General features: G+C 36.3%; 1 protein-coding gene across 3 annotated transcripts; it reads left to right on the top strand.

Moving 5' to 3' along the window:
- Window positions 1–7311: 7311 nt before the first annotated feature.
- LOC122020552 (cycloartenol-C-24-methyltransferase 1-like) lies at window positions 7312–13824 on the top strand. 3 transcript variants are annotated; one of them, XM_042578528.1, is made up of 13 exons: window positions 7312–7472; window positions 8133–8215; window positions 10999–11065; window positions 11369–11442; window positions 11592–11676; window positions 11770–11825; window positions 12292–12346; window positions 12475–12522; window positions 12766–12849; window positions 12929–13129; window positions 13208–13333; window positions 13420–13517; window positions 13678–13824. In XM_042578528.1, the coding sequence occupies exons 1-13, from the start codon at window positions 7380–7382 to the stop codon at window positions 13736–13738; spliced, it is 1131 nt and encodes a 376-aa protein (XP_042434462.1). In that variant the 5' UTR covers window positions 7312–7379; the 3' UTR covers window positions 13739–13824. The 3 variants fall into 3 exon arrangements, with proteins under 3 accessions (XP_042434462.1, XP_042434463.1, XP_042434464.1); XM_042578529.1 differs by having other exon boundaries at window positions 7382–7472; window positions 8122–8215; XM_042578530.1 differs by lacking the exon at window positions 7312–7472 and adding an exon at window positions 7505–7529.
- Window positions 13825–16130: the final 2306 nt, after the last annotated feature.

Here is a 16130-nt window from a genome sequence, read left to right as displayed (position 1 = left end):
GGATTAAAGGAATGAGGGAAAAGAGGAGTTGAGGGAATGAATGAAGACATGCTTCATTTACATAGGAATAAATAGGATTGGGAGAAGAAAAGCAAGGGATTTAATTCTTCTTCTTCCTCCTTCCTTTTCCTTCTTCACTCTCCACCGAAACCAAGAGACCCTCCCTCTCCTTATTCCAAAAGCTAAGCTAAGTCTCCTCTCCAAGAAAACTAATTTACAAGGAGAAGCCTTCAAGATCTACCCCTTCCAAGCAAGAGAAACAAAAGGAGGTGCAAGAAGAAGAAGCTCTCTCCTTCCTTGGCACCTAGGGTACCTTTTTCCTTAAGAAAAACCACAAGCGAAAGGATGTAAGTATCCCCTCACCTGTGGTACAAGTAGTTCATAGGTGCTTTCATTTATGAAAATAGATTTCAAGGAAAAAAAAACCTAAGGAGTGATCCATGGTAAGTTCGGCCAACAAGAAGAGGGACCCTAGAAAAGATTAGGCCCTAAATATGCTCACCATGTTTTCTTATGATATGAACCCTTGATAAGAGCTTTACTTAGTATTCTTCTACTTGTATGTTGCTTAGAATTTAAATTTTCTCTCTTAGAACTTTCGGCCACAACAAGTTTAAGGGCCTAGGAGAACTTAAAACCTAAACCAAGCATGCTATGATTTTTCCTCATGATAGAATATGAAGTAACATGATTTTTCCTCATGCTTTTATGTTGAGTGGAACCTTATTTCATGCTTCATGAACTTTCGGCCACAACAAGTTTAAGGGCCTAGGAAACTTAGAACCTAACCTAATTATGCTCATGTTGTTCCTTGTAATAATTGCTATGAAATTGGTTTAGGGTTCTCATACTTTTATGACACTTGAAACCTAGTTCCAAGCTTTACAAGTTTCGGCCACAACAAGTTTAAGGGCCTAGGAAACTTAGAACCTAACCTAATTATGCTCATGTTGTTCCTTGTAATAATTGCTATGAAATTGGTTTAGGGTTCTCATGCTTTTATGACACTTGAAACCTAGATTCAAGCCTTACAAGTTTCGGCCACAACAAGTTTAAGGGCCTAGGAAACTTAGAACCTAACCTAATTATGCTCATGTTGTTCCTTGTAATAATTGCTATGAAATTGGTTTAGGGTTCTCATGTTTTTATGACACTTGAAACCTAGTTCCAAGCCTTAAAGGTTTCGGCCACAATAAGTTTAAGGGCCTAGGAAACTTAGAACCTAACCTAATTATGCTCATGATGTTCCTTGTAATAATTGCTATGAAATTGGTATAGGGTTTCCATGCTTTTATGACACTTGAAACCTAGTTCCAAGCCTTAAAGGTTTCGGCCACAACAAGTTTAAAGGCCTAGGAAACTTGGAACCTAACCTAATTATGCTCATGATGCTCCTTGTAATAATTGTTATGAAATTGGTATAGGGTTTCCATGCTTTTATGACACTTGAAACCTAGCTCCAAGCCTTAAAGGTTTCGGCCACAACAAGTTTAAGGGCCTAGGAAACTTGGAACCTAACCTAATTATGCTCATGATGTTCCTTGTAATATTTGCTATGAAATTGGTTTAGGGTTCACATGCTTGAATGTTGATTTTAACCCAATGTGATGCTTGATAAGATTCGGCCATGATAAGTTTATAAGCTTAGGAAACCTAGAACCTAACCTAAACATGCTCATGATGTTTCCTTATGATATATGATATGATATTAGTTTAGGGTTCACATGCTTGTATGATGATTTTTAACCTAAGTCACAACTATATGTTTCGGCCACTATATGACATTAGGGTTAGAAATCTAAATATGATTCCCATATATCTCACATGTAATGTTTTATGATGTGGTAAGAGCTTGCTATGCTTCTATGTTTAATTATGTATACTTATGATCTATGTATGTTGGTAACCCTTATGATGTGCTGTGTGCCCAAGTTATGCATGCTATTTATGATGAGCTATGTGCCCAATTTATGCATGATATTATGATGAGCTGTGTGCCTAAATTATGCATGCTATTTATGATGAGCTGTGTGCCCAAACTATGCATGCTTTTATGATGAGTTGTGTGCCCAAACTATGCATGTATTTATGATGTGTTGTGTGCCCAAATTATACATGCTATTATGATGAGCTGTGTGCCCAAATTTTGTATGGTATGATATGATAAGAAATATGATGTGCATGAAATAATAAGAACCATGATATGTATGACATGCTACTTTACTTTATATGGCTTGTACCAAGGGTGGGCTCCATAAGCGCCTCGGGGTCGATGGACTAAGAAACGGGCCTCGTTAGGGATGGGCTCCTAAGTGCCCCTAGGTCGATGGACTAAGAAACGGGCCTAGTATGTATACCTTGTAGGGTTCAAGACTTGCTACCTTAGACTTACATAGGACGTGCACATTTATGTATGTGGTACAAGCCGGGGCCCTAATCATGTTACGATTATGTTTAAGTATGTATGTAATAAGTTTTCAAAAGACATGTTGCATATATTTCATGATACATGTTTTTGAAAGTCATCTCGCATAACACTTTATGATTATGTTATGATATGCCATGATACTTATGATTATGTTATGTTATGCTAGGATGTACTTTATGATTATACCATGATATGCCATGATGCTTATGATTATATTATGTTAAGCTAGGATGCACTTTATGATATGCCATGATACCTTACGATTATGTTACGATATGATGCTTCTATACATGATATGATGAGTTGTCCTTATGCTTTATACCTTGGTAATTATGCTATGTTATACGGTTTTTGTGAGTAGGAAAGGATCTTACTGAGCCTTGTGTGCTCATAGCTTACTTTCCTTGTACCACAGATAAGGGCAAAGAATGGATGTACTAAGGGAGGAGCAGGAGGGGGCAAGAAGGACGTGTGTAGTAGTGACTCGGCTAAAGAGAAAGACCTACTTCTAGTTAATAAGAATTATGTTTATGTCGTTCTTTTATGACTCCATGACATTTCATCATGCTTATTAGTATTATGGCTTAAATTTATGTTAAGCATGTTATGTGACTTTATATGATAGGTAGTTAGTGATAATGATTTGAAAAGTAAAGGAAAAGTTTTAAAAAGAAATCAAAAAGAAAAAAAAATATACTATAGATAAGACTTCCGCTGTTTTAAGAAGAAAAGATAAGTAACCCCCGTCAGCTTGAGCAGGAAGGGGCGGGGCGTTACAATATTTGTCTTGGATTAGCAATCCTCTGATTGCAAACCAAGTAAACCCTCTTGTGTCTGTTCTTTTAATTTAGTCTTTTCTTTTTTATTACAAGTGTCTATTAATTAGTTGAATATCCGAGAAAAGTTTTTGGTTTAATTTTTGTAGGGCAATTCACCCCTCCCCTCTTGCCGGCCTCCAAAGGGACCAACAGAAACCCTATGTGAGGAAAAGTCCTAGCTGCGATTAGGCAAAAGAAAAATCCTAGGGGGCGGTAATCCTAGGTCCTAGGGGGTGGTAACCCTAGGCGGGAAGTCTTGGCGGGTCGAAGCTTGGGCAAAAATCCTAGGGGGCGGTAACCCTAGGTTGAAATCCTGGTGTCGCGAACCAGGTGGAAGTCTAGATGGGTCTTGGAGTAGACATCCAGCATGAATACCAGAAGCTTCGGACGATGAGCAAAAGTCCAGTCGGTCTGGAGGACCAGACTGGCAACAGGTATACTCTCCTAAGTGGAGTAGGTGAGACGCCTTCCCCGGAAGAGGGAACAATAGGCATCAGTTCGACCTAGGGTTTCCGGATGAAAATTCGATGTCAAAACTGGGCAGTCCAGTGGCTATAAAATTATTATATTAATCTTATTTTATTTGTGCTAACTCTATTTTGCAGGATATGTTTTGTATTTTGTTCTAACATATCTTGTAGGGAATGAAAAGTACTAAAAGCCCGGATGAACAGTGTCTGAGGCACCCTCCATGGAGCTTGGAGGCACCTCAGGTGCCTTGGCTAAAGCAGCACTGGAAGCAGGCCAAGGGCGCCCTCCATGGAGATTGAGGGTGCCCTGGATGCTGGATGGAAGGTGCCCTCCATGGGCTTGGAGGCGCCCTCGGGTGGATAGGCTGCGAGCGAAGCGGAGCTTATCCACGCTGCGGATTCGGCGGGGTTGGAGGTGCCCTCCATGTTGTTGAGGGCGCCCTCAATAGGCTATAAAAGCCTGTCTCGAGCATTAGCAAAGAACAACACCTGAAATGCAATCTTTCTTCCGTGTGCTACTCAAATGACGATCCGATAAAGTTGCAACTTGACTCCGACGACCAGAAGCTTCAAGTTTACTAATTCCTTATTTATTGGTATAAGTTTTTCATTTATATTGTACTTCAAATTATAACTTCCTAATTGATAGTGATTGCTCGAAGTAAATGCTCAACAAGAGTAGACCTCGGAGTAGGAGTCGTCACAGGCTCCAAACCAAGTAAAACTCTTGGCATTTGTGTTTGTGTTTTATTATTCCGCTGTGTATTTAATTAAAGTTTTCCGAAACGAACATGAAAGCCATGAGCGTTATTCACCCCCCTCTAGCGCTTTTGATCCTACACAAGTGTCCCGTCAATGGTACTTAAAATTTGATCAAGTGGTCATTTCATTTAGATTTAGAGAAATCCTGTTGATCAGTGCATATATGTCAAGTTTAATGAGAGAAAGTTTGTTATACTTGTTTTGTATGTGAACAATATATTGCTTATGAGCAATAATAAGGGTCTACTATATGAAACTAAGTCATTTTTATCTAGTATTTTTGAAATAAAAAATCTTGGCGAAACATCCTTTGTCTTAGGCACACAGATATGTCATGATCATTCAAGAGACATTCTTGAACTTTCATAATAGACCTATATTTAAAAGGTGCTTATAAGGTATAACATGCAAAACTATGCACATGGTGACACTCCCATGTCTAGAGGTGATAGATTTAGTTTGTAGCAGTATCCATGACTTGACCTTGAAATAAAGAAAATGGAACAAATCTCTTATGTGTCAACTTTACGAAGTCTCATGTATGCATAGATTTGTACACGACCTGATATAACATTCATAGTGGGAATTTTAGGCAGATATGTAAGTAACCTAGGACTGCCGCACTAGAAAGTGGAGGTGATTGGATATTCAAACTTTGATTTTGCTAGATCCTTGGATAAGAGGAGGTTCACTTCAGGCTATATTTTCATACTTATTGGAGGGACTATATCTTGGAAGAGTGTCAAACAGACACTAGTAGCTACTTTTATTATAGAAGCATAGTTGATAACCTACTACAGAGCATCCAATCACAAGATTTGGCTATAGAATTTTATCACCGCATTGCATATTGTTGATGACATTAATATGCCATTGAGAATCAACTGTGATAATAAAGCTGCAAAACTTTATACCAAGAACAACCGCAGTTCGTCCAAATCAAAACACATTGACATCAAATTTCTAGCTATTAAAGAAAGAGTTCAGAGTCGTCAGGTCATGATAGAGCATATCTGTACAGATTCCATGTTAGTAGATCCACTCACTAAGGGTTTGGTGTCTAAGGTGTTTCATGCTCATGTTATAGATATAAGAGTTCTTATGGAAGAAGTACTCATCTAATGGGAGTCTGTATTTATTTTTATTGCTCTATGTTAGTAAAGATAAACATTTTATTTTGATTATTATACGTACTTAAAATTCAAAATATTAATGGAAATTCTATCTGTTTGTTTGACACTCTGAAATAAAGTATCATGATTTACTACTACTCTACATTTAGTGTTTACAAATATGCTATAGATTTCATTTAGAATCATAAAGTTTGGATCATGATTTGCAATTACAATTTAGTATAAAAGTATTTACATATATGATCAGATCCTTTTGGGTCACTTAGGACCCGTTGAAAATTGACATGCATTGATCACATTTTGTGTAATTTTCATACTATACATCCACATCTTAATCTATATCATTAATGACATTGGTATTTGAGACTTGTTGCATATATATATATAATAGCTATGACCTCTTTAGTCATACACCAATGAAATTAATTGACCAAATTATTTATAGGGATATTCTATAATCATAAAATTTAATATCAACTAAAGTTATATTCGTATGTCATATGCACATCACATATAGCTCATGTAGAAAATTGTTGGATATTATCTCTTTTAAGTGAACTTATATATAATTTGCATATAGGGATATACATTGAACCCATCTAAAGTTACCTAACTTAAGTTTATTGAATTTTAGGGGATTGAATGTGAGTTGAATGTGTAGAATCTTTTAGCCGTATCTGTTATCATCTATGAGCTGATAACAGATTAGATTCCTATATAAAGGATTGATGCCCAAGAGTTTAGGGTATCTTGATAGAACCCTTATTCCCCATTGATGAAGGTTTATTGTGTTATCATCCTAATTCCCTTAGAAGACCATTTTTTTTACTTCCAATTCATCTTCTTTCTCACGGATCAAGCAGATGATGTTATAGGACAAGGATAATAATTTTTTAATCAAGTTCTTTATCATTCTTTATGTATTTACTATATCATGTCATGCTAATAGTTGAAACTACATCAATATACTTTGTTAGTGGAATTCTTATTAGATTTTTAGAATTTATACGGATTAGGATTTGCAACTTATAATCACAGATAATTTATAAAATAGAAGAGTTTCATAAGATTCACTTTGTTAGTGGAATTCTTATTCGATTTTTAGAATTTATGTGGATTAGGATTTACAACTTCTAATCATAGATAATTAATAAAATAGAAGAGTTTCATAAGATTCGTATATGAAGTCTCTTTTTATTTTAATTTTCTCTTATTTATGATAGTGTCCCACTCGCTACCTACTACTATGACCTTTTCATAATTAAAACGATCTAGCTGTTGGATCATTTTCATTTCTCACTCGTCTTAATCTAACTATTAATATTGTGTTTTTCTATACTCATTTGTTTATTAAATTTTTTAAAGTATCCCCTAACATATAGTTAATATTAAAATATATTTTAAAAATTTTATTTTGCTATTAAAATACTTACTTAATTAATAAATGGGTGATATAGATGAATAAAATAGACATTTTGATGTTTGATACATAATAATTTAATGAAAATATTAAAAATATTTAATTTTATTACTTCCTGAATCGAAGTATTACTGCACTCTGTTAATTTTATTACTCCTTGCACCCGATATTTTTTCTCCGGTTTCCGTGCTGTTTGGAACTTCACTTGTAGTTGCGGTTATGAGGGGCATCGAAGAATATTACTGCAGTCTGTTTGGATCTACACAGCGATCAGGGGCGGGAGACCACAGCGATCCCACGTCGCTTGTCGGCCCAGATCGGATGGGCCCACCCACCTAGGCCGATAACATGGGACGCTTTCCTACCTCTATTATTATTACCACGCCAGTACTGCCCGATATCGTCTCGGCCTGCCTCTCGCCCCCGCCCAGTTCGTCGGAGGTGAGCCGCTTACTCCTGCCTCCCGACCCTGCATTTCTCTAAGTTCTTTCTTTATCGGTATGTTTTGCCTAGTTTTCATCGATCGGAATCAGGGTCCTTGCTTTTCTGTTGCATTGGTTCTTTTGTTGTCCTCACACCTCACTCCTCATTGTCGTCATCACTGATGCCGAGGCCAGCGAAACCAGGAGACCTTGGTGACAGCAGTGGTCCTTTTTTTTTTTTTTTTTTTCTGGGACTATGGGATTCGATTACCGTCGCTTCTGAGATCTTTCTCTTCAGTCGGTGTAATTTTTTCATTTTCTTTCGATCGCTTCGTCACGGCATCTCTTGTTTCCTGTGATACTTCTTTGAGAAAAAAAATGATTCGATGATTACGTTTTTGTATATTTTTTAGATGAGAAGTAAATGCTGATCCGTAAGGAACCTTTACTCTTTTACCATCCATCAGTAGTTTGGCCGATTTTGTCGTTTTCTCCTCTTACGGCCTTCTTTTGGTATTTATTTTCTGTATGCTGTCGTCCTTTTTTGAATTTTCTGATCTTTCCTGGCCCATTTAAAATCTGTTACATGTATCTGTCTGCCTTGCTTTTGGTTATTTAAGTCCCTTTTTATTTTTACTTTTTTTTTTTTTTGTATAACACATTGAAAGTTGACTGCAAGATGTCGAAATCTGGGGCTTTGGATCTCGCTTTAGGAGTCGGAGGCAAGATCAAGAAGGAAGACGTTCAATCTGCTGCCCAACAGTATATATTTCTCTATTTATTTTATGTCTTATGATTACGACCAATTCTTTCTTTAATTAATGACACAATAATCATCATGTTTGATTAAATAGCATAGATGTGTATTTTAATCTCAACCTTCAAACACAAATGTAGATAGTTACTCGATTCATGTGTTGGTTTCAAACAAATACATCCAAGCTGATGTCTTCTCATCACTAGGTGCCCAGAGCCATTATCTGCTGCGCTCCTGCTCGTGGGATTTTCTGTTGTCACCCTTTAATTGCTAATCAGTCTTCTATGACTTGTTTTAAATCAATATCTTATATTTTCTCTTCTCTATATTTGAATTTCCCTTTATCCCGCTCTATACTTAGTGTCTTGCAATACACCAGACTACCATTAGAAACACCACGTGGATGATTAATTTAGAAGATGAACATATAGTTGACCATTTTTAGCCAGAGGATCAAAGAGTTGGAGTCTTGCTTCAACTTTGATTAAACTTGATGAATAAAACTGTTACTTTCACATTATCCTTATGATTCTTGTTAGCTCTGCTTCTATGAACCTAAGCAGTGCCCCCTTTCACCATGGGAGGACATAATGATGGAATTAGCTTTCCATCTTTCAATTATCCCGGTTCAAATATCCATTTTTTTTACAATTATCTGAAAATTTTGAATGTATTTCCATCAAAGGTAACACAACAACAACAACCAAGCCTTTTTCCACTAGGTGGGGTTGGTTGTATTTCCATCAGAGGTACTTTGAGAAAAAATAATAGAAAAAAGATTAAGGAAGAAGATCACGATGACTGAAAATCAATTTAGGTTCATGCCTAGAAGGTCAACACTAAAAGCTATACATCTTCTCAGAGAACTAATTGAAAAATATCAGAAGCAAAAACATGATCTACACATGGTATTTATTGACTTAGAAAAAACTTATGATAGAGTTCCAAGAGAAATTATATGGAGAATTTTAAAAAATAGAGGTGTTAGCGTAACATATATTGAACTAATTAAGATCAGAGTAAAGACTTCAAGCAAAGTAATTGGAATATTTCCAATAAAGATAAGGTTAATTAAGGATCAGTTCTAAGTCCCTATCTTTTTACATTAATTATGGAGGAACTCACAACACACATTCAAGACACAGTGCCGTTGTGCATGTTGCATCCAAATGATATTATTTTGGTAGATGAAAACACGCGAAGGGAAAGGTTTTAGGCTTAGTAGAATAAAGACAGAATATATGGTGTTTAAATTTAGCAATATTAGAGGTATGAGATAATTTTTAAGATAGAAGATGATGAATTGTCCGGAACTGAGAGCTTTAAATATTTAGGATTAATGGAGGGATTGAGAGAGATGTCTTACATAGAATATAAGCAGGATGATTGAAATGGAGGAGAGCGTTGAGTGTTTTATGTGACCATAAAGTATCTCTAAAACTTGAAGGAAAGTTCTATAAAACCGTAGTTAGACTTGTTATGTTATATAGAGTCGAATGTTGGGCTATGACTGAGTACATAAGCAGAAAATGAGAGTTGCAGAGAAGAAGATGTTAAAGGTGGATGTGTGGACATACGAGGATTGATAGAATAAGAAATGAGAGCATTAGAGAGAAAGTCAGAGTTGTATCTATTGAGGAAAAACTCCGAGAGACATGTTTAAGATATTATGGGTATGTACTTAGACGACAAATAAATATTCCAGTTAGGCAATGTGAAACTATGACAAACACACATATCAAACGAGGAAGAGAAAGATCAAAAAAAGACTTGGTTAGCAACAATAAAATAAGATAAAATTTATTAAAGTATAGATGATGATATAGTAGGAGCTAGAGCTCAATGACGTAAAATGATCCATATAGTCGATCCCACCTAGTGGGATAAGGCTTTGTTGTTGTTGTTGTTGTTGTGGTGGTGGTGGTGGTGGTGTTCCATCATAGGTAAGTGCAAAGCAACATTAACCAACCCTCTAGATCACTTTTTAGGCATTCGTTGATGGAATAAGCAGCAATCTAGAATCATTATACTTAGCCTTTGTGTTCCTTGCCTGTTGCTCTTGCGGCTAAAATTATTCCTTAAATTTGAAGCACACTTGGAGCTTTCATTTTACTAAAAGTTTATTATCACAACTTTTCATTCTATTTTATAAACAAGAGATTTGAGATTCCTTGATCTTCCACATTGCAATCTTCTAATTGCCGGCTGTTCTCTAGTTTGAGTTGTTACATGAGTCTATTTCACATGCGGTCTTATGATTAAGATGGAATGAGAGGTGAACCATACATCTTCTAGCATTTGTGGAGGAACTAGATGATTCAATAAGTGTGATATATGGATCTTGAGCTAATTTATTTTAGCAAGCAAGAGTGTATTATCTTGGTCTGATTTTTGTAGTGCCCTTGCACTAGGCTTTGGATAATAACATTGTGTCCAGTCTCTCATGATCAATAACTGTATATAAATGTAAATTACTTAGTTGTGGTGGATTCATTTGCTGACAAAGTACTTTCCTTGCACTGTAATCTATCATGTAATTTTTATATGATTCTTGCCACTACATGTTTATTTGATCCATAAATAGATATCAGTCCAAATCTCTGGTCAGGCTTTTGATGCAGAACAAAGAAACCCTTTTCTTTTAGATTAGTTCCATGTTCACCCCTATTGTTTCACTTATACTAGACTATTTTTTCTCAGTAGAATTCAATTTCTTTAATATCCATAAGGCCAAAACTCAAAATCCACTTGATATATTGATATGAATGCTTGATGGTTGCTGCATTAGGTATGAAAATTACCATGCCTCTTATGGAGGGGAGGAAGAATTGAGAAAATCAAACTACTCTGATATGGTAGGTTTCATATAACGGTAAATTTAATTTGCCATATTATTTACATTTACAATTTGTTACAGTACTTGAAAGTTGAGTGCCTGGTTGTTAAATAATTTTGTTTTTGGATATGAATTTGGTTCTTGGTTGAGAATTCAGGTGTTAACCATGTGACTATTCTTGTTATCAGTATTCATTTATTTGGTCATCAAGTGTCATATATTTATTGGTGTTCCCAAAATCAGACATCTATAGTTGCAATAAATACTCTTATCACATATTATCTGACGAGTGATGTTTTGTATTTTCTTTTATGCATCTCAGGTAAACAAGTATTATGATCTTGCCACTAGCTTCTATGAGTTTGGTTGGGGGGAATCATTTCACTTTGCTACTAGGTAGGTACTATCGGCTATTTATTATTGGCAGTAATCCCTAAAATATCCAATGATAGTGGAGAAGGATTATAAAACTTGCCTAGAAACCCGTTTTGTTCATGCTTTCTAGTCTTACCTGAAATTCTGATTTTTAAGTTTAATATATGTAGATGGAAAGGAGAGTCACTGCGCGAAAGCATTAAGAGGCACGAGCACTTCCTTGCGCTGCAATTGGGGTTGAAACCTGGGATGAAGGTATTAGTCTTTTGTACAATTCCTGAATTTGATTGATTATTTCTGATGCTTGCAACTTTATAGCCGCAATTATTGAGTTCATTTGTGATTTAGGTCCTGGATGTAGGCTGCGGAATTGGTGGGCCTCTACGTGAGATTGCTAGATTCAGGTACGTGTTTACTTGAAAATGATCTGCACTGACAAATCCATTGAATGTATTGTTACTAGAAATGAAGAAGATTCATAATCTCTATTTCATTTTGTTATTTTGGAATGAACTGGGCAGTGAGTGAATCATAGGAAAAGATGTAAACATCTTCTCTATGTTCTAGCTGGATTCAAAGTCAACCTTGCCTTTCTATCATAATAGAAGGCAAAGGCTCGTTGGCTTTCCACTATTACACCTATCATGCACAATCAGACAAGGATATGCATATGAGAATCCAAATTATTAGATTTATGACTTAACTATCTTCATTGATATAATCAAATTATAGTTAAAAACTCAAAATAATTGGCATGTACTTGCATAGTGTTCTGTATGGAATTGTGACTGCGAGTTGATATTATTAGTGCAACATTTGCCAAAGTAGTTTGGTCCAACTTTAACAACACAATGCATGCGAATTTTGCAGCTCAACATCCATTACAGGGTTAAACAACAACGAGTATCAGATCTCAAGAGGAACGGTAGGTGGACATGGTTTTCCCATTATTTGTGCAACTTAATGAAGCTTGCAGAAGTCTTTTAGTTTGCGTTCACATAATTAATATTCATTTATTGCTTGCCTTTTACTAACAAATATGCTGTTCTGCAGGAGCTCAACCACTTAGCAGGATTAACCAAATCATGCGAATTTGTCAAGGTTTCTGCTATCCTCTAGTTATGCATTTTGGCATTTCAGATATATTTTTGTTTCCTTTTTTCTCATCATATGCATTTCTGATCATGGTCCTTAGAGGAGCGCTGATGAACATTTTTGCTATCTTATAAACTTATCTTAACAAAAATTGAATTTGAGAAGACTATTTTGCACAGGAAGCACATCTCTTTCAGAACAAAAAATTATGGTCTGAATGTTCTATTTATTGTTTCTTGTGAAGTGCAGGCTGACTTCATGAAAATGCCATTTTCTGATGACACGTTTGATGCAGTCTATGCAATTGAAGCAACTTGCCATGCTCCAGATGTGGTATGTAGTTCTATCTACTTCTCTCATTTTTGCAGGCATTCTTATGACTTATGAATGGTTTTCAATTTGATTTGAAAAGGTTGGCTGCTACAAGGAGATCTACCGAGTGTTAAAGCCTGGTCAGTACTTTGCCGCATATGAGTGGTGCATGACTGACCATTACAATCCAAGTAATGAAAGCCACAAAAAAGCCAAGGCTGAAATCGAACTTGGTAATGGACTTCCTGATGTTAGAACTACAAGACAATGTCTTGATGCTTTGAAGCTTGCAGGGTTTGAGGTAAATAAAAAATGTGGCTTCTTATATCTGTATAACCTTGTTGGCCATCATTTGTGCACTCATCATGTTCCCTTTTAGGTTATATGGGAGAAGGATCTTGCATCCGATTCTCCTGTACCTTGGTATTTGCCTCTGGATACAAGTCGGTTTTCGATAACTAGCTTCCGTTTGACAGCTTTTGGCCGATTTATTACGAGAACTATGGTACAATATTTTTTATTTTCTATTTTCTAGGTTTTGTTACATTTCAAACTGTGTTTTATTACAGTAGATGCCATCCTACTTTGCAGGTTAAGACATTGGAATTTGTCAGAATTGCCCCGCCAGGAAGCAACAGAGTTTCATCATTCCTTGAAAAGGCAGCTGAGGGACTTGTGGCAGGAGGAAGGTAAATAAAACTTATCATGCTGCAAAATATATATATTGCATATAATGAGTAGTGGTGATGCCAGCATAATCAAAACTACTTAATTATGTTATGCATTTTTTCTTTGCGACAAATTATTAAATCTTATACATTGACACTCTCTTTTGTTCGAGTATTGCAGGATGGAGATCTTCACGCCAATGTACTTCTTTTTGGTGAGGAAGCCTCTTTCATATCATTGAGAAAGACATAACTATAAAGCATGTATTGAAAGACATAACTATGAAGCACTTATTTTCTTAAGTGAGTTTCTGGTTTTTTTTCAGCATGTATTTTGTTTAGTGAAGTTCTCATTCTGCTTTAGCATTTCGAAAAAGTGTTATAAATAGTCAACAATGGAAGTCAGAACTCTTTAAGGTGTAAATTCCTTCTGCCTCAGCCTTTGAAAGTTCTGTCGAACCTCTTCAAAAATTATAAGCTCCATAACATCTTATGTGGAAGAATCTTTTGATCCTGATCTCCTTCAAATTGGTTGTTTTCTTCTTTTCATTTCTGAAATGTAAGACTATTTGTTTCCGATTGCGAGAATTATCAACTCATGATGTTGACAATTTTCAAGTCTTTTAAAGTTGCTTCATGACACCTCATTTTGAGGTCCTGCCAATTGGCACCTTGAGACCGTCTCAATCGCTCAATGTACAATGTGCAACATGATCTTTTAATAGTTCGAAACACTCCAGTGATTTAGGATGGTGGTGGCGACTGACTGGAAGAGAAGGATCTGTTAGATTGCAACGTCAAGAAAGCAAAATTGAAGACAGGATGGTTTCATGATGTCCCCCTCAATTGAAGCTTGCACGGAAGGATTCCTGTAGATGAGAGAACAGTCCCCCTCAATTGAAGCTTGCACGGAAGGATTCCTGTAGATGAGAGAACAATGACGGAACTCGTTGATTGGCAAAGTGTTTGTTTGGTAGCAAAGCTAACTTTGACTTTATGGACGCAACATATGGCGTTATGCATGTGGGTGTTGGATAGGATGTGTTCATATTGCAAAATTTTTTAGAATTGATGACCAGAACTATAATATAAATAGTTTATTGAAAAATGATGATGTTCTATGTCGGTCGGATCTTGCTTGGCTAGGAGTGAGTGGGTAAAAAAAATCGATCATATTAAATTAGATAGGTCGTATGAGCCAGATGAATTACTCCATTCGTCAATCAAATACATTGACATATTAGACATTTGAGCTAAAAGGATCTTTTGATTGTGTCCAAATTAGACACTTTACAAATGGATCAATTGATCTCATCTATATTATTCCAAATTGATGATGGGATCTAATGTGCATGAGAGGAGGGGGAGTAAAAACTTCTCCTTTGGTTTTGAAAAGTGAGTACGCAATGAAATTAAAATATAAAAATAAAAAGTTAAAACACAAGTATGTAAGCAGTTTATTTAGTTCAGAGTTTTCAGCGACTCCTACTCCAAGACTCAGGTTCTGTGGATCTATCGATGAGTAATTCACTAATAACCTTTTCTAGAACTACAGGAATAAGGAATCAAATACAAAAAAAAATAGGAATAAGTATAACACGCTACACTTTTTCTTTTGCTATAATTAAGTACAGAACTGAATTTTATTACCTAACGCTTTCGAAGATGATTGACTTAGGCTCGGTGTTGGACAACTCCTCAGTAGTAGTCGGACGCAGCAACGTCGTAGCGGAGCAACAACAGGAAGGCCGAGCAGTTGGAACGTCAAACGGACGTGTAGAAACTTGTAGAAGAGTTGATAATGAAGCCTTAGTCGAGCATCTCTTTTATGGAGTGTGAAAGACGCCTCCATAGGCAAACTTTTATCCCGACAAAAATGCTCCTTATCGACGATGAAGCTTTTTGCCTTATCTGATTGAAGGCGCCTTCGGGAGCTTGGAAGGTGCCTTCAATGAACATTACTCAAGACGCCTTCAAAGCTCCTGAAGGTGCCTCAGCTACTGTTCACGCAAGGCACTTTGTACTCCTTTTACCCTACAAAATGTGTTAGTCCAATACAAAAATATCTAACCTGCAAAATAAAATTAACACAATAATAATAAACAGTAATAATTAGTTCCTGTCATTTCAACACCAGGAATTAGTCAGAGTCTCAGTTTAGAGATCTAAAATGGACCTAAACTAGACCAACGCTTAAAGTCCAAACTTGGACTTGTCCTCATCGGAACTCTCTCTTCCAATGACATACCTTCACTTATAAACTTATAGTCTATTGACTAGTCTCTCGACCTACCAGGAGGTATTCTTGTCAATTGTCAGGTTCGCAGACCCAACTGGACTTCGACCAACTATTAGGCTCCATGGACCCAGTCGGACTTCCCGCCAGATATCATGTAGGCCCTTTGACCTATCTGGACTTCGTACCAACTATTGGGTCTTCAAACCTAGTTGGATTTCATCCTAGTGTCAGATCCCCTAGACCCATCAACCCCTGCATGCTCGGTAAATGCATTAAATAATAAAAACACCTAACTTAACTCATTTTTTATTCATTAAAATCTGAGTTAGACCGTTAGTATAAATCACACCAACAATTTCTTTTTTTTTATGCAATGACAACTTGGGTTAAAGTTA

This window comes from Zingiber officinale, chromosome 9A, assembly GCF_018446385.1.
Source record: "Zingiber officinale cultivar Zhangliang chromosome 9A, Zo_v1.1, whole genome shotgun sequence".
In the NCBI taxonomy this organism is placed as follows: Eukaryota; Viridiplantae; Streptophyta; class Magnoliopsida; order Zingiberales; family Zingiberaceae; genus Zingiber; species Zingiber officinale.
Note: the sequence above shows the minus strand (reverse complement) of the source record. Positions and strands in the feature narration are given on the sequence as shown.

Bases quoted from the DNA above. Each gene is read 5' to 3' on its own strand.
- LOC122020552 (XM_042578528.1), top strand. From the start codon at position 7,380: ATGGGACGCTTTCCTACCTCTATTATTATTACCACGCCAGTACTGCCC. The intron at 7,473-8,132 runs GTGAGCCGCTTA...GTTGACTGCAAG, and splicing joins CCCCGCCCAGTTCGTCGGAG to ATGTCGAAATCTGGGGCTTT. The intron at 11,066-11,368 runs GTAGGTTTCATA...TATGCATCTCAG, and splicing joins AATCAAACTACTCTGATATG to GTAAACAAGTATTATGATCT.